At 38.8% G+C, this 22,416-nt stretch overlaps 1 protein-coding gene across 2 annotated transcripts in view; it reads left to right on the top strand.

The window, feature by feature from the left end:
• The first annotated feature begins 277 nt into the window (after positions 1-277).
• The window catches only part of efhd2 (EF-hand domain family, member D2), a 30,793-nt gene continuing 8,654 nt past the window's right edge, over positions 278-22,416 (top strand). The window contains exons 1-2 of one of the 2 annotated variants that reach the window (XM_047579396.1): positions 278-421; positions 537-838. In XM_047579396.1, the coding sequence (XP_047435352.1) occupies positions 552-838 (287 nt within the window). In that variant the 5' untranslated portion in view covers positions 278-421; positions 537-551. The remainder of the gene's footprint in view (positions 422-536; positions 839-22,416) is intronic. The other variant, XM_047579407.1, reaches the window with a different exon arrangement.

The raw sequence follows: 22,416 nt of genomic DNA on the forward strand, positions 1-22,416 counted from the left end.
TAGGTGGGAGTGGACAACTGCAGGAGGCCATGAAGACTGGGACAGATGCAGTTTATGGAGCTGCACAGGTCTGAAACATAGGTTGGTGTTGGTGTTAATGTCATCTCTTACTTTAATGTTGTTTACAGCCAACTGAGAACACTGATTCCAAATAGTCCGCTTAGGTTTCTATCGTAGTGAGAAGTTATTGTTTTGCTCACATTGACATTTTTGAGGCTGCAACGTCATCTAGCGACGGTTCATGAAACACTAAAGTCAAAAAGGCTACCCACTCACCGGCCTGTCGCTTTAAAAGGCGTGGCGTCTGCGTGACAACTCAGTGCAACGTAGCTAACACCCACTATGCAACATCCTGGTATAACGTTAGATGTACTTCAGTTTGGCGCTTGAGACCCGGAAATTAAAATAAAACGTTAGATAGGTAAGTACATTTGGGGTTCCCGAAAAGTCCCCATATATCCTGCATATAACGTTGAAAGGGGACTAACCACCTTACGACTGTTTGTATGTTATCTTTGAGCTGACGCTGTTATTAGCTCTGCAGATTGAAAATGGCCACAGATGAGCTCTCGTCCAAGCTTAGTCGTCGCCTGCAGATAGAAGAAGGAGCCGAGGATCCTATTGCCGTTGACGTCCCCGAACAGCATAATGGGTCGGAAGTGAAACCGAGCACGGCCAACGCAGACTCGGAGCTGGGCGCAAAACTGGTGCGGCGAGGAGAGTTGAACGAAGGGCAGGGTCAGCACGGGCAGCCCATTATGAAGGTCTTCAACCCATACACCGAGTTTAAGGAGTTCTCCCGAAAGCAGATAAAAGACATGGAGGTGATGTTCAAAACGTGAGTGTGTGTTAGTAATGTACAATCATACATGATTGTTTTTATATGATTAACCAGGGGTTCCTCTTTTTAATTGCATGCGAGTCCAGGAAGTAACTGTTAGACTGTTGAATAATTTTACTGTAATTACACCGAATAATACAGAATAACACAACATTTAAATATTAATTTAAGTATTAAGTATTTGTGCTTTTGGAAGTAATGGCACTTATGAAGATGCATTTAAGAAGTAAACGTATTTCAGGTGTTGACATAATATGTGTGGTTTAAGTGATGACAGGGCAGGGATATTATTTATGTCAGGTGTAAGGAAATCAAATAACCGTCTCTCAGTAAATAAAATTAAGTGTTAGTAAATGGAGCACATGTTGCGCCATATGAGGCTGTGCCGGATACTGACGGTGCCGATCATGTACGTCACGCGTGACTGTACATGGGATATGCGCCTCACAGAGGCTGTGCGTGGCACATATACCCGCAAAACCCCTGTGTGACACGCCAAATTTTCAATAATTTTAGCACATATGGTGTGGCATGTCTTTATGGACCTTGCTTTGTGCATTGGTGCGCAGTCATATTGGAACAGGAAGGGGTCATCCCCAAACTGTTCCCACAAAGTTGGGGTCATGGAGTTGTCAAACATTTATTGGTATACAGAAGGATTCAGAGTGCCTTTCACACAATCTAAGGGGTCAAGCCCAGCTCCTGAAAAACAGCCCCACACAATAATCCAGTGCAGTCAGACAACTATCATTTTTCTGGCAACTGCCAGACCAAGATTCATCAGATTCAATCAGATTGCCAAGTGGAGAAGTGTGATTTGTCACTTCAGAGAACATGTCTTCACTGCAGAATCCAGTGGTGGCGTGCTTTGTACCACAGAATCTGACTCTTTGCATTGCACTTGGTGATGTATGCCTTGGATGCAGCTGCTCAGCCATGGAAAACCATTCCGTGAAGCTCTCTACATACTGTTCTGAGCTAATCTGAAGGCCACATGAAGTCTGTAAGTGACTGACCTACAGACTGACCTCTGTGCATTATCACAAATATTTGTAGAAGCAGTCTGCAGTTAGAACATCTGAATTCAGTTATTTGGATGGATGAGCGAATACTTTTGGCAATACAGTGTACATGTGACTACCTATAGAATCTGATGGTGTTATCAAATACAAGACGCTTGGTGCGACTAATAAAATAATAAACTTGCTGGGGACAATCTTGACAAGGGTATGAGACACTAAAATGTAAAAGAAATATATCAGATGTTGAAACTCAAAATTCAATTCTCATATATTTCTGATGAATTGAATTGAATTAAAATAATTGAATTTCATTTAAATACTGTTTTCACTTACCGGTGCCTGTGAATCTGACTCCATTAATCCATTTCACTCATGTCGTTGCTCCACCTCTATCTTCATTATCCCACCACATTATTATTATTATTATTATTATTATTATTATTATTGTTATTATTATTATTAGTTAATTGAATTGGGACAATGCACATTAATCAATACTGATGCATTAGTCATCAGTGTAAATGCGCCGGTCTTAGCAAAGATGCGTATTTGCAGCCGTAGTCCCGAGGCAGCTACACAACACAGACAAAGAAGACTTTAAAACAACATTCATACAAAAGACAATTACAGAACCAGAAACAGACAGACAATGTCAACACACACCAAAAGGACACAGACAGACAGTCTCGGAACAGACATGGTCCAAGAATACAGAGAGCATACATCAGATTAAGAAAACAATTTAGGCTATGTGAGTGCATGTCTGATTAATTTTTAACCAGTGTTTGAGATTTTTTTTTAAAAAAGAACAAGTAGTTGTCGTTGTTCCGGATGTGTGGTGGTAACTTGTCCCAGTTATGTGTACCTCTTACAGATAAGACTGTTTGGGAAAATTTAGTTTTACGCCTCGGTACTTTGCAGTAATCTGTAGTTAGGGCTCTCGGCCTTTGTCCTTCAATGTTTTTTCTCTGGATGAATTCATTCAGCGGTAGGGAGCAAGAGCATTTAAAACTTTGAAGATGAGACAGGCATCTATAAAGATTTGATAGCTGTCTAGATCAAGAATATTACACTTTTTTTTAGGACATTACAATAATCAAAGTGAAGAGGTTCCCTGTCTAAGATTTAAACCGCCTTCTTGAAGAGAGACTTGATCAGTTTTACTGTGCTTTCATTTACGTATTTCCAGGTTGTAAAACAGTAATTTATGTGTGAAAATTTCATGGTATGCATATCGACTTGGAGGTGAGAAAAGGTCTAATGATAGAACTGTGATAGATTGAATTTAATGGCGTTTGTGATTTTTTTTAACATGTGCTTTAAATGATAGGTTCCAAGATATTTAAACTTAACTTAAACTTAAAATACTCAATGGGCAATCATTCTCTTAATTGGGTTTTGTCACCATGTTGATGGTACTCTGCCCAGATCTATGGACAGATTTATCAAGTGTGCAATGGGTGTGCGAAGACCTCTCTATGATGTTTTACAAGGTTACAGTCATGACCAAAAACATCTCTAGCCTTCATGCTTTTCAGAGATTAAATGATTTTTAGGACCTCAGGAACATTTATTTCCCTTGAGCTAAAGACTGGCTTTCTGTCCTCTAGAGGGTTATGTGGAGTGTCTGGACATTTAAAATTCATTGTCAACTCCTCAACTGAAAAAAAATTGTTGAAACTGCCAACAATGACATCCAGGTCGTTTATAAGAATGCCATTCACCTGGAGCTGCATGTCATTGGGTGTTGTGTCTTCGATTCTTCCTGCTGCTTATTTAGTTATTCCCATATCAATTTTCCATTGCCATTTGCCCCATCTATCATTTCAATGAAGAAATCTGCTTTAAATTTACAAATTAGTATTGTTACTTTGTTTCTAAGTGCTGTAAATGTCTGGTGGTCATAGGTAAGTCCTGAGTTTAGAGCTTTTTTCAGTGCATTATCTCTTTCTCTCATCAACTTGTGTAAATCATCTTTCACCCAAGGTAGTGCCTTTTTATGCTCCACTTTTGTTGTGAAGCGATCCAGAACTTCCATAACACATTTAAAAAAGTGCTGCAACTCTCCTCAACTCCGGTATTCATTAATAAATTGGACCAGTCATCACTTGTAAAGCATACTTCAGATTTTGTTGTTCACTTTTAGGTATTGTGTGGTAGCTGCTAACTCTAATGGGGCTAGTAGGACGTTTCCAATTAAGTTTTCTTGAGCATAGAATGAAATTATGGTCAGAGATCCCAGACAAAAAATGAAAAGTATTACTGATCCTATCTGGTTTATTTGTGAATATTAAATCAGTGTTGTTTTAGATGTCTTGGTTATTCTTGTTGGACCCTGAATGATTTGAGTAAGGTTGTGATTAACTGTTAGTTGCTTCAGAAGCAGTTCTTCACATAAACCAATATTCCACCCCCTTGCCCTACTCCCCTATCTCTCCTAAACACCTTGTATCCTGAGATACTGTTGACAGCTGTTGGTGGTGAAGAAGTTAACCAGCTTTCAGATGTGGTATCAACGTTGGAATCAATCAATAAGTGTTCAATTTGGTTGGTGTTCCCTAATATACTACGAATGTTAATATGGACCAGTAGTAGGCCTTTTGTCTTAGAATGTGAGTCCCAGATGATTTTAGCATTGTTAAGAGTCTGAAAGAAGTGCATTTTGTGTTGTTTCTTTATTGCTGGATTCAAAGATTTCAGTCTAGTTGTTGGGAATGTGTCAAGGGTGGAGGGGAGTGTCAAAGGTCAGGCAGGGGAAAGCGGGTGGGTCTTTGGAGGGAGTTGTTCATGTTCAAATTTTTACTGAGTTCTGTGCATCATGTCAGAAAGGTAAGAATCAGTTTAATGGAGAACAAATCACAGGACAGGAGCTCGGTGCCAGAGAAATTAAAGTAGGCACTTGGTCCAAGAGAGAGGAGAGTACAGGACATGTGCTCAGCACATCGTTCCCTGGCTACCTAGGCCTATAGCAGCATAACTAAGAGATGCTTCCCCTAACTATAAGCTTCATCAAAAAGGAAATTCTTAAGCCTGACCTTAAAGGTAGAGGGGGGTGTCTGCTTACCGAACCCAAACTATAGATGGTTCCACTGGAGATGGGCCTGATAGCTGAAGGCTCTACCTCTCATTCTATTTTTTGAAATTCTAGGAACCACAGGTAAGTGTGCACTTTGAGATCAAAGTGATCTGATGGTATGATACAATGATGTCTTTATGATATGATGGAGATGGGACTTTAGGGGTCTTGTATGTATGGAAGAGGATTTTAGACTTAATGATCAACTATAGCAACTCATAATGTAATAATGGATTATAACGTAAAAACGACTCATAATGTAATAACTTAAATGTAATAAAAGTTCATAATGTAATAAAATCATGAGCACATAACGTACTTTAATGACTTTGCACATAATGTAATAATGTAATATTTTATTACATTATGAGCCTAACTGGTGCCACTCATAATGTAATAACAGCTCATAATGTAGAAATGGCTCATATTGTGATAAAAGTGTTGCATTATCATCATTTTTACCTCAGTCATTTCTGCACAGATGGAAGGAAATGCTTTCACCCCTGTCTCTCTGTCACTATTTCTGCAAAACTTAGATGCAAATACCTCTGCCCCCAATACATATACGTAACAAGGATGAGAAGCCTAATTGGTCAAAACTGCACACACTAATAATGAATAAGCACTGAAGAAGAGGTCTGTGTTTGACTATGATTTGTATATAGGGGGCGCAACAGTAACCAACTTAAGAGCCGGCAGGAGACGAGGGTAAATTAGGGAAGGAGGGGGACTGCATTTCATTTAGTTTAAAAGAGCATTTTTTTTTTTCGTTTACTGTTGCTACAATAAATATAGGACACAATAATAATTGAACACTCTTTCCTTCCATGCCACCTGAAGAAGACCTTCCAGTTGCTGTCTTAATGCCATTTAAATAAGACTTTTAAGCGTTGTTTTCTATTTCTATTTAAATCTTTCTACTATTTACATTAAATATAAAATGACATCCTGCCAGGCCTGTGTGTAAACACAGATACCCAAGTAAAAACATAAGTCCAAATAAATTTAACTAAACAATATGCATAAATAATACATGATCGTAAATTATAGCTGCCAGCAAAAATCAAGTTCAGGGGGCGCCATTTGTCAGTGACTGTGTCTGTGCTTTCTCAGATCAAGGCTCAATCAGTGAATGTTTTTCATTATTATTTATTTTGTTTATACTTCTCCGGGTACTCCAGTTTCCTCCCATCTTCCAAAGACATGATTGTTAGCTTGATTTGTGATTCTAAATTGTTTGTCTCTGTGTTAGCCCTGCAGTGGTTTGGTGATCTGTCCAGGTTGTACCCCGCCTCTCACCCAATGACAACTGGGATAGGATCCTGCAACCTCCACGACCCTAGTGAGGATAAGTGGTTCTCTCCTCCTTGAACCGTCACCTCACCGTGGTGGATCCCAGGGGCTATGCTTTCTGGGGTGTTTTGCCCCCTATGCTGAATCAGACAAAGAAAGGTTCAGAATACCCTGAAATGGGCGGTTTACCAGGGCCCCACCCTGGAGCTATTCCAGGGGCTGGAGCTGGGGCTGGGGCACATGGCGAGCAGCTGATGGCCGGGCCTTCGCCCATGGGGTCTGGCCGGCCCAGCCTGAACTTGATGCATGGGGTCTTGTCCATGTGGACCCACCACTCACAGGAGCAGCATGAAAGGTCCGGTGCTCTGTGGATCAGGCAGCAGACCAAGGAGGGGGTCTTGACTAGATACAGTCGGCCTCACCTTGACACATCAGCTCTGGAATCCAAGTCCTTGAGAGGGGTTCGCTGTGTGAGAGGTGGAGGGCTGCGATGGGCTTTTTGTTCGCCCCTAGACTCTCTGCCTGCATGTTGAGGTTCTCCCAGGTGGTTGCTTCCCTGCATCTTTGGTCTGGGGAATAGGTCCTGACTATTTTTTGTGGTTATGCACCAAACAGCAGTTCAGAGTACCCACCCTTTTTGGGGTCCCTAGGATCAATGCTGGACTGCACCCTGACTGTGGACTTCAACGCTCACATGGGCAAAAACATTGTGACCTGGAGGGCTGTGACTGGGAGGAACTATCGGTCAGCTCTGAAAAGATTCTGGCAAACCTTGTTTCTGGCAAAAGTATAGACAATCCCACAACTGCAATGTGGCTATGTGAAATGGCTTCTTGCCTTGCTTTGGAGACACCTTCATGCAGTGAACAAGGACAGTGAACAAGTGGAAAGCAGTGAGTGAAGCTGAATAAAATGGTAGCACCTAATAAGATTAATATTAATTTTCTTTACTAATATTATTCATAAAGTGTTGTAACTGTATTGTTAAAAAAAGTAAAAATATGCAGTACTCCTGCCATTAGCATTAGCATTGTCTTATTCTTCTTAGGTTACTATTTTTAATTCTTCTAAATTCTTTGGTTTGTGTTTTAAAACAGACCTTTTGATTGTCCAACACAGATTTTTAGTGGGGGTCATGTCTGGGGATTGAGCTGACCATTCTAAGACCTAGATACTGTGTTATATTTGGCAAGAGTTCAATGTGCCATCACAGACAGTGAGATGATCAACACCAGTAGCAGTCATGCATCCCCAAACAATGATACTGCCGCCACAATTTTTTGACAGTAGGTACATGCTGGAGATAATGCTTCGCTTGGCCTTCTTCTGTGTACCCTCACATTAGCAGGAGGAAGATGCAGTTGGAAACTGGACTCATCTGACCACAGAATTTTCTTCCAATTCCTGACTGTCCAGTTCTTGTCGCCCAACAACGCTGGGCTAACCTCTGTCTCTCATTGATCAGGGACTTCTTGACAGCCTTGTAGGACTTTAAGCCATGATCTATAAGTCGGTGGAACACTGGACAACAGTTTGGTTTGACCACTGCTGTTGGAGCTCCTGTGATGTCATTAGGCAATTTCCCCTGCACATACAGACCAGGATGCGGTAATTTCTTGCTGAAGAAACCCTTGGACGCCCAGATCTTGGTTTGTCGTCCAAGATATTGGTTTGTCTGTATTTCTGCAGGTTCAACTGCTGAAGGACTACATCTGCACTTCCTGGCAATCTGGTGTCAACTGTACCCATCCTGGCTGAGAATCTGTATCTTCAGTTGTATTTCCCAGGTTAGGTTCCTTGTTTTAGACATTTTTGTCTCTGAATAACTTTCAAATGTACTGGCTTTATATGGAAAGAAGCACTGCAACAGAAAAAATGTGTCTTCTATTAAAAAGCACAGCCTTTATTATTGGATCTCTGGTACCAAAATGACCCAATACTAAAATTGTCTTACGTATTTTTATGGAGCCAATCAATTTTACATTTTTAATGGCTGTTTTAGGATTTGTTTAATATTTTTTATTATTATTATTTTTCTTTTTGGCATTTTAGCTTTTTTATAGAAAGTCAAGTTGAGAGGTAGACAGGAAATGGAGGCAGAGAATGGGTTAAAGACACGCAGGAAAGGGCGCCCAGTGCTGGATTCAAACCGGGGCTGCCTGCAGGGAGAACTACATTCTCAACACAGAGGACTACAGCCTCAAGACATGGAGTGGGCGCTCAACTGGCTGAGCTAAATACCACTCCAGGATTTGTTTAATATTTTATCTGTGACGTCTAGCTGTCTTCTCATTAACATAGGGCAAGGTGTCAATTTGCCATAGTCTTTCTACATTCCAAATGAAAGATGGAGTGTGATGATGAGTTTGGACTTAAGTGGCCGGTGCCTGCAGAGCCCATCCTGGTCTGGTATGTGTAGCCAATGGGCCACCACAGCCCCATGAGAATTGGCTCTATAGCTGTAATAAGATGTGCATAGTCTGAACCAGTGAGTATGGGCATGCATGATCCACGGGTTGTAATGGAACAACTCTGACACGGTGATACTGCTCTTGTAGCTGTGTGTGCTCTGACGGGCCAATAATGTCTGCATAGAATGCACCACGGATAACATGCTTTTGTTTTGACTGGGTGATATTGGAAATTTCAAGAGATACATGCTCCATTGAATTGCACTATATCTTGTCTTACTGTACGTAGTGAAATGGTCTCAGCTGTGACCCCAAAGTAGAATGGACCTGTTGGCACCATCATCAAGGACTGCATGTGTTTTTAAAGTCTTCTTCCCATTGTGGAGACATATGTTGACAACTTTCATAGTTTCACTTTCATAGTCATTTGGACCCTGTAGGGACAGCAGCATTCCCACCAAAGTATGGATGGAAAGGGAGAAATCCTCTACATCACTTACAGATACACCTGGGTGTTGCAAATGATCCAAGAGGATCTGATATTTATACTGTTCAGTAAGATGAACTCCTAACCACTCTCGAAGACAGGGAGTGAAGGTCTTGGTATTCCATATGCAGAAGCTATTAACAGATCCATACTATTGGGGGGGGGGGGGGGGGGGGGGGGTTGTGAATGGAGAGATTGTGGCTGCTGGGATGACGTAACTTGCACTGGTGGTAGTGTACCAGTCAAAGTGGGCTGTCAGGAGCTTGGCCAGTAACTGAAGGTGCAATTGTATGCTGGATCGTAAGAGAGGGTTGTGATACACTGACAGAGGCATGGTGACTGGAAGACTGGGCAGAAACTCTGGGAATGGACAGGATTGCAGCTTGAGCAATAGCTAATGGGGGCAATGTGCAAGATTGAATAGAGTCTTTGAACAATCAAGCTGTTTGAGTAGCCGCTACAGAGTGCAAATTAGGAGCCTGGACAGGATTGGTTGCAACATAGGCAAGGTTTGGGGAACACCCTTTCCAGGGTTCCCCAAACCTTGCCTTGTGAAGAGTTTGATTGTCAGCATGTATGATTCTTAAGGGGGCAGGAGTGAATATTCTGATTGGAGGCTGATCATAAAAGGAAGATGTGGCAGGGAGGGAAGGAGAGCGGCAGCTTTACCAGGCAGCTTTACCAGGGTCACTCGTTCTTTCTGGTGAATTTGTCTATTAATCTCAACCTGTATGACAATTCTTTCTCTTTGCATTGTGTGCCTCTTCCTGCCACTGTTGAGAAGCTTTGACTTTCTTATCAATAAGTTTCCATTGTTCATGCAGTTCCTCTTCCTCTTGCCTTTGTCTTCGAAGCTTCTCCAGCTCATCTCTCTGCCTCTTTATTTCAAGTATGCTGACTTGAAGGTCATTCGAGCAAGTCATGTGGCTGCTGCCAGAACACCTGCTATTGTGAGATCTAGTAAGGAGACTAAAGGTTGTTTTAATATGAGTCATCTTACTATGAGAACTATGGGAGCCACGGGACTGTGTACAGCCTTTGCTGTGACATAGAAATACCATAGAAATCATGCGGGATGTATTTTCCTTTTAGGTCTTGTCCCCGGGTCACAAAGAGGTGGCTTTGAGATGACATTTCAAGGTACTGATGGCAAAGAGATTTGGTCCTCTTTGTGAGAGGTAGATAATGGGGGTTTAGGTGGAAGGCTAGACTTTGTTTGATAAGTGGGTATAGATAGCTTAGGTGATGTTTGAGACATTTGTGGGGTGACTTCCACATAAAGCCGGGTTGTGTCTGTTTCGCCTTGGGATCCATCTGGACAGTGGATCAGTGGAGGGAGCTTGACGTTTAGTGGGCTCAGGTGCAGGGCATTGTCGGTTTTATACAGGGGCCAGTGCCCCTGTAAAATCGCTCCTGGCCCCTGTTGTGGCCCCTGTGCTGAACAGATAATAGATTTATTAATTTCTTACGGCGACATGCTGTGGCTCGAAGATCAGAACTAACGCGATGAAGCGTTCTACACGGACTCTTTGGAGTGCTACACGCACAGCCTTACCCGCTTCTGAAAGACCGGCAGCGCAAATTTGGAACTTTGGATGTGAAATCGAACAACCAACAGCCCTGCATGGACTACTGCAAAGAGGCCAAGATTGGAAAATTATTCAATTTCATAAAGTCAGTGATCAAATAACGTCACATATTCATGTTTTACTGTTGTTGACTACAATGATAAAATCTGTTTTTATTGCGCTTACTCATGGCTCGGTCTTGGTCTTGTTTAGTTGTGTCCTGCATTTAATTAACAGAAAGCTAGTGAAGTCACTAAACATGATGTCATGCTCGGGAAATGGGTGAAATAACCAACAGCATGTAGCCTACTTGTTTATTGAAAAACTTATGAGATTATATGCTACAATCCTCTCCATTTTTTTTTTTAGTAGGCTATCATCATGAAACGGAGTAAGAAGGACATTATGTCCTTTTTTATTTCTATTTTTCCTCCTTACTGTACATAAAGAAATAGTGAGATGATGAGTGTGATTTAGATAAAGATAGTGTGATTTTACATGTAAGTCTCATGCTGTGAAAAAGAACTGCATGTAGCTAAATGCTTAGATAAAAAAGTGTCATTGCGCAAATAAGTTACCCCATGTTATTTTATGCAAAAACAGAAATCTTATTTTACAAAAAGACAAACATGGTTTCAAGGTTTATTGAGCACATTGTATTTTATGTTTATTGAGACAAAGAATGTTTGTCTTATTGTATTAATACTTAATGTATTTTGTTTTGGTTTTAAATAAACTAAACATTTTAAACGCTTAAATATTGGCTTGTTTTGTCCATATATGTGCCCCCCTGAAAAAACACTGGCCACACCTTGGCACCCATGGTAATTTTAATCTAGAACCGCCACTGGTGCAGGGGGCTCATTACTAGGCCTTATATTATCTGATTGTAGACTGTCCATTGTCACTGTGTGGTGTGTGGCTCAGTATCCAGCTTCAAGAACCAATTTGTACTGGATTTAAGGTTCTAACCACAGCCACACAGACCATGCAGGAAACAAGGTTGCATTCATTTCTTAGTTTTATTTTCTTTCCATCAGAAATGTTGGACTGGTAACAGAACTGGATGAGTGCCAATGATGAGTACTGATGGTTCTACAAGACAAAAAACAAAAATACACTATCTTCTCCAAGGTAAAATTTAAACCGAATTGTAGCTTCCTGTTAAATGTAGATAATTCAAATAATGAATCAATTGAATCTAATAATGATGTAATTAAAGAGCTAAGGCTGTCACAGACAATGTCATCATGGATGTTAAAGTCACTTACTATGATGACTATCTATTCTAAGCGCTAAATCACATAAAAGTAAAGTAAAGAGCAATTCCGAAACAAAAAGAATTGTGTTTTTGTGCTTTACAATCTGGATGAACAAGATTAAGGGCATATTCGCACCAGGCTCATTTAGTCCGCTTGAAACTGACCTTTTCTCTGGTGTGGACCTTTGGGGTAGTTGTAAATAACAAATCAGCGGACTCTGGTGCAGACCAAACAAGTGACCCGAGACCACCTCTGCAGCTGGGACTCGGTTCACTTATTTGGTCCGCACGGGAGTCTGTAACGAACCCTGGTCCGCTTTGTTTGTCCTGTGAATGCAATCCGAACCTTTTCCGAACCAAATGCAACATGTGAGTGCCTTTTTGGATTAAACGGGCTTCCATTTGTAACAATTCACAACACAAGGGGTCCTTTTCAGGACAACAGTACCTTTTAATGTAATTAATATCTTACGCCTTTGAAACCACCAATACAACACACAAAAGCCCGACATGTGTAGGGTGTCCTGCATTTAATTAACAGAAATAATGTCCTTTTTTAAATTATGTAAATTCAGAATAATTCCAAATCTAACTAAAAAACTAATGTTTAAATTATATTAAGTTTGTTTAACTTCACGGCCACCAATGCCATACAGTTAAACAAACTTAACCTAATCTATTCGCTGCAGGTGTCCAAAGGAAAAATAAGCGACAGTTACGTCCGCAAAAACAAGAAAAACACAAAAATGCACGTTTGCTAACTGGTATACCAGGAACAAAAAAACCGAGAGAATCTACAAGGCAGGCTTTACCTGGACTCCGACGCACTTAAAGTGAAAAAACTTTGCCAAAGGTCCCACCAATAATTTTTGACGGGACACACATGGGTCTGTTTACAATGTTGGTCCTCTTGTCAACAAATGCAATTTGAATACAAACCGAAACAAGTATTTTTAAAAAAAGGTCTGAACCAAAGCAAGTGAACTATCGGACTTTCATGGTGTGAATACGTCCTAAGAGTAAGACTTTAAAATGAATTCAAGCTTTGCTTAGGTCTATGATTAATAGATAAATAATAGTTGAAAATTGGTGCCACTCCTCTACCTGTGCTTCGAGGAATTTTATAATTATTATGGCAGGATGGCATAGACTCATTTAAACTGCCATTTTCATCCTGCAGCCATGTTTCAGTCCAATTACATACATAGATCAATCTGATGATCAGTTATTGAATCATTCACTAAAAGATGTAACAAGAGAGGTCTGGTGTTTAAAAGACCAAATTTAATTTTCTTATTCTTCTGTTGCACCAATTAATTTGTATAATGTTCCTATGAGTAACAACAACCCTATGTTGTTGTTTGTTGAGAGTTTTGGGTGTGAGACAGTCCTGGAGAAGCAGAGAACTGTGTTAATTGCAACTCTGCCTCCTAGTCGAAGTTGGGTTGTCATGGTTTTAGGGGGTTAATTATAGTGAGCAATTAGGTTGATAGAAAACCAACCACACAAATGTAACAGATATTTAAACTATCCTGACAATATGCAGCCCTAGAGGGCTGCCCAGGTCTTCCATGCCCAAATCCGACTGTGGATATAGGCCTTGGCTGAAACATTTATGTGTGTCTACTTTTTGGGAGAAATGGTTCAAAATCACTTAACATTTATTACCATACACTACATTATACAAGTCCTCAGGTTTTAGATAAACATAGCTAAAACTAATGCAGTATAACCGTACAGTCTACTTGAACTTTAACCCTCATGAAGCGTTTTTTAGTTTATTAACTATTAGTTTTGGTAACTATTCTAAAATGCAATTTTGAGTCAACTGTATGAACTCGATGTGGCATTTTGGAGGATCTATCTTGTCAGTGAACTCTATCATGTCATGACAGTTGGTTATATTGTTTTCTCTGTCCTAATCATTTCAGTGTTTGTGGGCCAAATAACTGATACCTGTCTTGGTATGCTACAACTATGTTCAACAGCACAATAACTGCACCCTACAAAATGTGTCCCTAATAACTGTGAAGTAACTAAATGCATAGATTACTTTTGTCTATTTGCCTCTCTTAACTTTTTCTCTTCATGATAAATACTCCTTATTCTATTCAAAATGTGTTACATTTAATGGAGGATTGAGTGGTGATATTTTCCTGAACATATGATTTGATTTTAATTAGTTATTAAATTGCTTGTATTGCACTTGTATCTTTACAAATACTAGTACAAATACTTTAAACAATAATGATATTATTGTCTTTTTTCAAATTAAGTCAACGTATACAATAATTCGTTAGTTTTGATCTGCACTGTGTGAAAATAATTCACAGTGAGGTAGGGGTTACGGTTGGTTAGTAGAAATAAATGGTAGTGTACTTTGTGTCTCCCAAAGTGATGGAAACAGGACTGAGTGTGTGTGTATCTGTTGTTTATACAAAAATGTGGTGTTAAAGAATTTCCAGCAAAGTGTGAAGGAAAACTGCAGAAAACATTTTTAGGGCGTGTTTTCCTGTGTAACAAATGGTAAATGGTCTTGCTCTTATATAGCGCTTTTCTACCTACTCAAAGGTACTCAAAGCACTTTTACAGTCAGAGACACATCCACCCATTCGCTCACAGAAGCCCCCATGAGCCATAGCCGCCCCCTATACCGAACACAGTTAATGCAATAAACATTTAGTTTGGATTTGGCTAATTGACCATATCATATCTCATATCTTGCATTATTTTTGCGATTAATGTTAGACATGTCACACAGCTCAACATTTGGTTATATGTTAATTCCTGAAACTCTATTCAGATGTTTTTTTTTTTTTTTTTTAACAGTTTTCTGTGGAGGATTTTTTTTTTCTCAAACTGAGGTTTTGTTTCTGCATGCCCACAACATTTCTGTGAAATGTTCCAGCACACATTCTTCAAATTCCTTTCATGTCCATGCCTCTTCAGGCAATTGCAATACTTTGCAAAGCCATTGGGGGCGGCTATGGCTCAGTAGGTAGAGCGGATTGTCCATGAACCGAAGGGTTATGGGGGGTTCGACCCCCCGAGTGTGCCATATGCCGAAGTGTCCTTGAGCAACTGGCACTGGTGTGTAAATGTGTGTGTGCTTGTGTGAGCAAATGGGTGGATGTGTCTCTGGCTGTAAAAGCGCTTTGAGTACCTTTGGGTAGGTAGAAAAGCACTATATAAGAGCAAGACCATTTACCATTTAAGAGGGTACAGAACCAATCAGACGTGTACAGTTTTCATCATGTGGATTTTGGTTGCAAAGTGTGTGATATGCACTGTTTTCTAAGACATTTTATGGATTCTTTGGGGAACAGCTGCTATACATGGTGATTTGCTCCCTTCAAACATTTTTGAGGCCCCTTCTGAAGAAGAGCAGTTTAGACCCCAGCACTTTATGACTGCACGCCAGTATCTAGGGATGGGCGATACTGAAAATTTTAGTATCGATATCCTATAATCCATTGAAAGTGGTGCCACTGTTAATGGCTGTTAGTGAGACACAAGTTTCATCGCAAAATTATTAAAGTTTTTCTTTAAACTTAATTTTATTTTTTATTTCATGAACATCATATATTTGTTCATAAAATCATCACGTTTTAATAATGTGTAAATTATAATAGGATATTTTTATTTATTTATTTATTTGTTTATTTTTTATTATGTACTGTGCGAAACACATACAATACAATACAATACAGACATAACCCATACAGACATGGGGTGCAGAGGTACAAGCAACACAAGGGTAAAAACAGAACAAACTAGACAGAAAAAGACAGCCTGAGGCCTTACAAATCCCTTCTCCATAGTGGAGTATGATTTTGTGGCATTTTTATTTCTAATATCCTTGATTGTGACAGCATATCAGTGCAGTTCTTGTCGAAAGAGTACAGTGTTTGGCTTAGATTTGGCCCATTTGTTTTTATGGATGAGATACTTCTCCAAATTTAAGACAGAAAAATCCCGAAACTTTGTCTTAATCATAGAAATAAATAAAAATGTCTTTTTCCTGGAAACTGCTCATTCTCCCAGTTGTCTCTTGCACAAAATGTTGGATGTCTTCCCAAAAAGTTCTACTGAAGGTACTGTTAGAGCCGTTTGTCATATATGTAGGCATTTGTGTTCAGTGGGTACTACCTGAAATCTACAGTAGGTGGCGCTCTGCACTTTGGCCGGATAGTGTTAAATACAACCGGTAATTACTCTGCAGGTGTGCTGCTGACTGGGGGAAGCACACAGTTTTTGACCGCCGTCATTGTCGCCACCACCGGTATTGTTGTTTGGTTATTGCATTGTGGCAGTCATGTGAGCCTTTGTTTTGAGTTTGCATTCAAGTTATAAAGTAAAAGTGTGTAAAATTCAGTCGAGGTCATTATTGGTTAAGTGCGCAAGATTGGCAATAAATGTTGGTGACTGCATACGACGCTCAGGTGTTAATTCATTCATTGGATCCGGAAGACGACGCGTCAACTACGAGAACCAGTGCAGCAGTCCTCTCAGGTGGCTTAGATTCGTTTTGTTATTTTTTAAGAACAAGTCACTACAGGTACAAAGATAAAATACATGAGAAAGAATTTCATCTTGAAGTCCACAAAAATCACATACATTTTCAATATCCAGTGTTTTCTTTGCAGGGTAGATGTGATGTAAAATTTTAAATGAAACTTCTTCCACATTGTCATTAAGACAGAACTTATCCCCAACTAGCCACGCTTTATGCCAGTTAATCTCTCCAAATCTTGCAGTCCAGTACATTTGACCTCCAGGCAGAATCATAAGCAGCTTCCCAAATACCTTTTAGAGCAGGATTTTTTTGTAATGTATACTTCACCAACAAAAATACTGCATCAGCAGTATTTCTTTTGGTCCCTTTGAGAAGCTGCAACACAACTTGTGGTAGGCCATCCAAAATCTCAGCATACTTTGGTAGAATTGGCGACTGAAATTTTAACAAAAATTCTTCATAGGAAAGTAAAAGATCTTGTTCATTGATAAGTTGGTTAACTAATAAAATTCCATGCGCCATTCAACCCTTGTAAAACAACAATTTAATTTTGTAAAGGATTTCTTCATTATTCCAAAAATAATAGCTGGTTGGTGAGGCGTTATGCTTGTAGATCAGTTTCCAGGCCAGCAAAGCTTGTTTGTGAAAATTTTAAAGTTTGAGAGGAAGTTTTTCAACTTTGTATTTACATTTCATCATAAACTGTATTCCAAATAATGAATTTAATATATGTGTGGCAAAAGAGTTCCAGAAGGTGTTCTTCTGTTTGCATAAGTTAATTAACCAGTTAATCTTAAAAGAGGAATTTATTGTATCAAGGGTTAGCACAGCACATCCAAGCCACCATCTCTCTTGGCGTTACACAGAATAATTGTTTTTAGGTAATTGCATTTGTTCCTCCAGATAAAGTTAAGTAAAATTGGATCTACCTTCTTAGAAACTGCTGCAGGCATTTCTAGTGGTTGAGACAAATATACAGATCTTGATATACCTTCAGCTTTAGATGACAGTGTGTGACCATACAAGGATAGATCCCTTATTAAACAAATATTAAATTTTCTTTCTGTTGGTTGAATTATTGGTTCAAAGTTTATCTCTGAGCACCTGTTTTCATTTTTGTCAAGCATTACACCCAGGTATGTCACAGTTTGGTTAATGGGAATATCACTCAATTCCACCAGATTACATTGTTTAAGGGGAAACAGCACAGATTTATTAAGAATCATTGTAAATCCAGAAACCTCAGAAAACTGTCCAGTTTGTTTTGATTAGACATAAAAAATTGTTGTGTCATCCACTAATTGAGCCAATTTGAATTCTCTATCCTTATATCCTGAACCAGCAAAAACAAAAAAAAAACTTAGTGGGTATGCTTGTCTGATTCCGCAATTAATATTAAATCTGGGTGTTGCCATGTGCTACCATAATTGTGCTATTACTTCCTTTATAAAGTGTTTGAACTGCCCTCAGAAACCTTTTTCCAAATCCAAAGCACTAAATAACTTTAAATATAAAACTGGTGACTGTCTCAAATGCTTTGTAAAAATCAACAAATGGAATAAGACTTTCATCTGGTATAAATCCATTCTAATCTATCATATCTAATATCAATGGAATATTATTTACAATGTTCCATCCTGGTGTAAACCCAGATTGTTCAACATCAATCATATCAGCTAATCCTATTTTTAATCTTTTAGCAAAGATGAGAGCAAAAAGCTTTGCAGCATTATTCAATAGGCTAATTGGTCTCTATTTTTAATGCTTAACTTGTCTTTTAGATTTTGGAACTGGTTTTATCAATTCCTGTCTCAAAATGTGGGGCAGCTCCTTTTTCTCTAAAACCTCTTTAAACAGTCCAACTAAAAATGGTGCAATTGATTGTTTAAAGCATTTATAAAATTCCCCTATTAACCCATCATTCCCCAGAGATGCCCTCTTCCTTGAGGGCATCAGTACATTTTTGCATCTCTGTTATAGTAATTTTCTGGTCACATATTAATTGGAAATCTTCATCTGTTCTTCTAATATCTGATTATATGGTTTGGAGGAATAATGCCATTTGTCTTTGTTCAAGGATCAGCCAGATACAGCTGCACGTAAAGCTCGATACATATTGTGAAATTAGCTTTCCATCTTCACATGCAGTATTAATTTAAAAAAATATATTTTTTAAAATTTTTAGTTTGCTCAAGGAAAATATTTCGGGATTCCCTTTTTATAGATTGAAGAAATATTTGGTGCATTTTGTCTCCCTGTTCAAACCATTTCCTTCTGGATCTGATGAAGGCCCCTCTAGCTTTTCCCTCAGAAATGTTATCCAAGTCAGTCTGCAAGTAAGCCAATTCTTGTACTTCATCAAGGGCAACATCAATTTACTCTGATAATGAAATAATTTGGGTGACAAGTTGTAGTTCTTTTTCTTTATTGTAGCTGCTGATCCTTCTGCTCAATTGTTTGGCTAACTTTCTTGTTTAATATTTCATTAATTCCCAGTATAGTTATTTTTTATTGTTGAGAAAATTATATTATTGTGAAGTTTACTGTTGGACAAAATAACGAGAGATATCTGCCAACAGAATGATCCGTCTGCCATCTTTATCATATATTATAAATTTCCCACCAAATTTTCCCTGGAGTATGATAACCCCTGCTGAGCAATTGCTGCCATGAGAAAACCGCACATTTCTTCCCCATTGACTTCTCCAGTGTGAAACATGTACCTCAGAAGAATGGGTCTCTTGGATTAGATTAAAATCTGCATCTTTATTTTGTAGAAATAGACTGTATATACTATGGACAAACCTATCGTTACCCATTGGATTCTGAACTTCGAAAATGAAGCCCGAAGTGGGCGGGGCCTGCAGTAACCATGTTGGTTGTTCTTTACTCTGGGTAATCCAAATGTGTGTGGAGCTAAGGTAGCTTGAATGTTGAAACCCACCCACCCAACTCTCCGCTAGCGGATTAGCTTAGGCTACCAAGCTAGGCCAATCACTATCTTAAGTGCTAGCAGCCAGCTAACACTGGCCTCACTCCCGGTTTGATACCATTTAGACTTAGACTTAGACAGACTAATGATCCACGAGGGATTTTACTTTGTCACCGTAGCTTCATTGCACATAAAAGTAAAAAAGCATAAAAACCATAAGAAAGATAAAATTAAATAATACTTATTTTATTTTAGTTAAATATAATCTTATCTAGTAAAATAAAATAAACGGTGTAGTCAAAAAAATCAAATATACAAAAAGTAGTGTCCAAAGCAGTGTCCAAGGTGATGTGGTTGTTTGGCCAGTTGCATAGCAACATGGTGGTTCCTTGTCACTGAGGGAGGGATGTAAACACCAAGATTAATTTTAAAAAAAAAAGAAAAGAAAAAGTCTTATAGTTCTGTTACTAGTTAGGTCACATTTCACTAAATTCTGTTGCAAGCAAATACTATACTAATGCATACAAATGAACTGTTAATCATAATAATTTACAGATTTAGCAATATTCACATTTTGGTTCCTCGATCTTAATTTACACTACTGTCTAACTTCAACTTTTTACATATAACCTTGTTTTAACATCTAGACCAGTGTTTTTCAACCTTTTTGGAGCCAAGGTACATTTTTTTTCTTTTTTCATAAAAATCACAAGGCACACCGCCAACCAAAAATGTTGATACTCTGCATAGTACTTTATATTAACAATATAGTCATTCTTATCAAAGTGTCTTGAATATGAATCAAATAAACACAAAGAAAAAAGTACTTTATCGTCTGTTGTATTTTTTCTTTCAAATAAAAAGTGCAATTTAATTAACAATATGGTCATTCTCATCAAAGTGTCTTGAATAGGGATCAAATAAACACAAAATTATTTTATCATCATCCTTCTTCTTTCAAATAAAAAGTGCACTTAAAATGTCAAAAATACAGCCTTAACATGAAAACTCTTAATTCTGTCCAAAAGCATTCTGTTAGCAGGAATACAGAAATATAGTGTAAATTCTGACAGAAGCAATAATATTTGTAAAAGCTGTCATTGTTCCACACTGAGAAATATGAAGAGTTGCTACTAGCTTTAAGGGCTCTCTGTTTTTCTCATAAAAGTTTTCCATTCCTCCGTGTATTCAGGCGAACAAAATAGTCTGCATTCTTGTTTTGAAGCGAAGTGTGTTTCATTTGCAGATGGCGTTTTAGCTTGCTTGGTACCATAGCACTGTTGCATTGCTTTTCAATACACACCAAGCACAACGCAGTCGGTGTCGTTGTATCCCCGGTGAAAGTAAATCCAAATGAATGATAACTCTCGCTGTAGCTACATCTGGGTCTGAATTTTGTCCAGGGCCCAGTTTGGAGTTAGCATTTTTCCTTTTCAAAAACTTGTCCATCACTGTCATTGCATACTTGGTAGCCATCATGCTGTCATGCAGGATCATCCCTATGTCCCTCGGGTCCTATGTTCCCTGCTTTGTATGTGACTGGGGAACATAGGACCCTTTTTTTAAAAAAGAGTTAGGGTTAGGGACAGGGTTAGGGACCTTTTCGAACGAACAAATCTTTTGAATGAACGAACTGTATCAAAGTAACTTTATGAACTGATTCGCTCTTAGTTCAGTTGAACAGAGCTCAACTGCGAGCGCATGGCCCGCGTGTGCATTTTCTGACTCGTGACTCTTTGTGAATCTTCGGCCAATGACGCAACTAGCCTGCAGGTGGCACCAGGGGACTGTGTGTGTGTGTATGTGTGTCGATGTGGGGGTGGGGGATTCATAGAATCACTCCGGCTGAGAGTTCTCCGCCAGAGTGATTCTAGTCAATCCACATGAAAACAAATGCACACACGCAGTTCCCATTATTTTAAGAGACTTAGGGGAGAGAGGAGAGAGAAGAGCTAATAAGTGCTCAAGCTGCAGGAGCAGCGACGTGCAGGCGTTTATTGAGAAGATTTAAAATAAATTTAAATTCATATTAACAATTTTATTGATTGAATTGGATAGATAGATCTACCATGTTTTATATTCTTAAGCTATTTATTTTCTTTTTTTATTGCATATTTAAGTCTATTTAAGTTGATGTTGTATTTTTATATTTTTAATGTAAGCTGCAGAACTCTAAGTTTTTATGACATTTTGATATCTTGATTGCATTTCAGTTTATATTTCATATGTTAAAATATACAGAGTTTACTAGTGTTTGTTAGTGTTTGTCATTTTTCTTTTTATTAATTTTTTCACTTTAATAATTTCTTGATTTCATTTCAGTGCAATAAAACATAGTCAACATTCACAGAGTCACATATAACATAAATATATATTAATATAACTGAACACAGCCCAACACTTTATATCATACCAAACCAAGTCTGTCGTTGTTACCCTAAAACTGATCATATGGACCAAGTAACGTGAATGAGACATTAATGTTTCCTAATTTACGCGGTGGATTAATATTTCCCAAACTGACACACTATTTAAAAGTATCATTAATTAGTTTGATTGTTAGCCTCCAGTTAGCTTGGCTAACAAACCTGAGCCTCGCTGGAAAGTTAGCCTAAGGCTGATTTATTCGCTGGCAAGTTAGATAGTTAACTTCAGCCAGCAGACTAGCTATGTTGGGCCTTGACACCAACCATATAAATAATTCTCCAAATTCACTTACCAGATGTTATTGTAGGAGGTGCAGCAAAGCAGACAGCTGTTATTTTTTTTATTTAAAATTATCCAAAATGGACATCTGCCCTACTTCTCCATTGCTGTTAGTGTCTGAGATTTGCATAATGTTGTGGGGTTTGAATGGTTCAGCATTATGTTACCACAACAATCAGATAGACAGCTGCTGTGTTGATGAGGCCTCATCCCCCACCCCCCTGATGTGATGCTGCTAATGTCAGATCTGCCCTCCTTCTCCATTGCTGTTAATGTCTGAGATTTTCATAATTTTGGCGGTTT

The sequence above is a fragment of the Mugil cephalus genome, chromosome 1 (assembly GCF_022458985.1).
Source record: "Mugil cephalus isolate CIBA_MC_2020 chromosome 1, CIBA_Mcephalus_1.1, whole genome shotgun sequence".
Classification (NCBI taxonomy): Eukaryota; Metazoa; Chordata; class Actinopteri; order Mugiliformes; family Mugilidae; genus Mugil; species Mugil cephalus.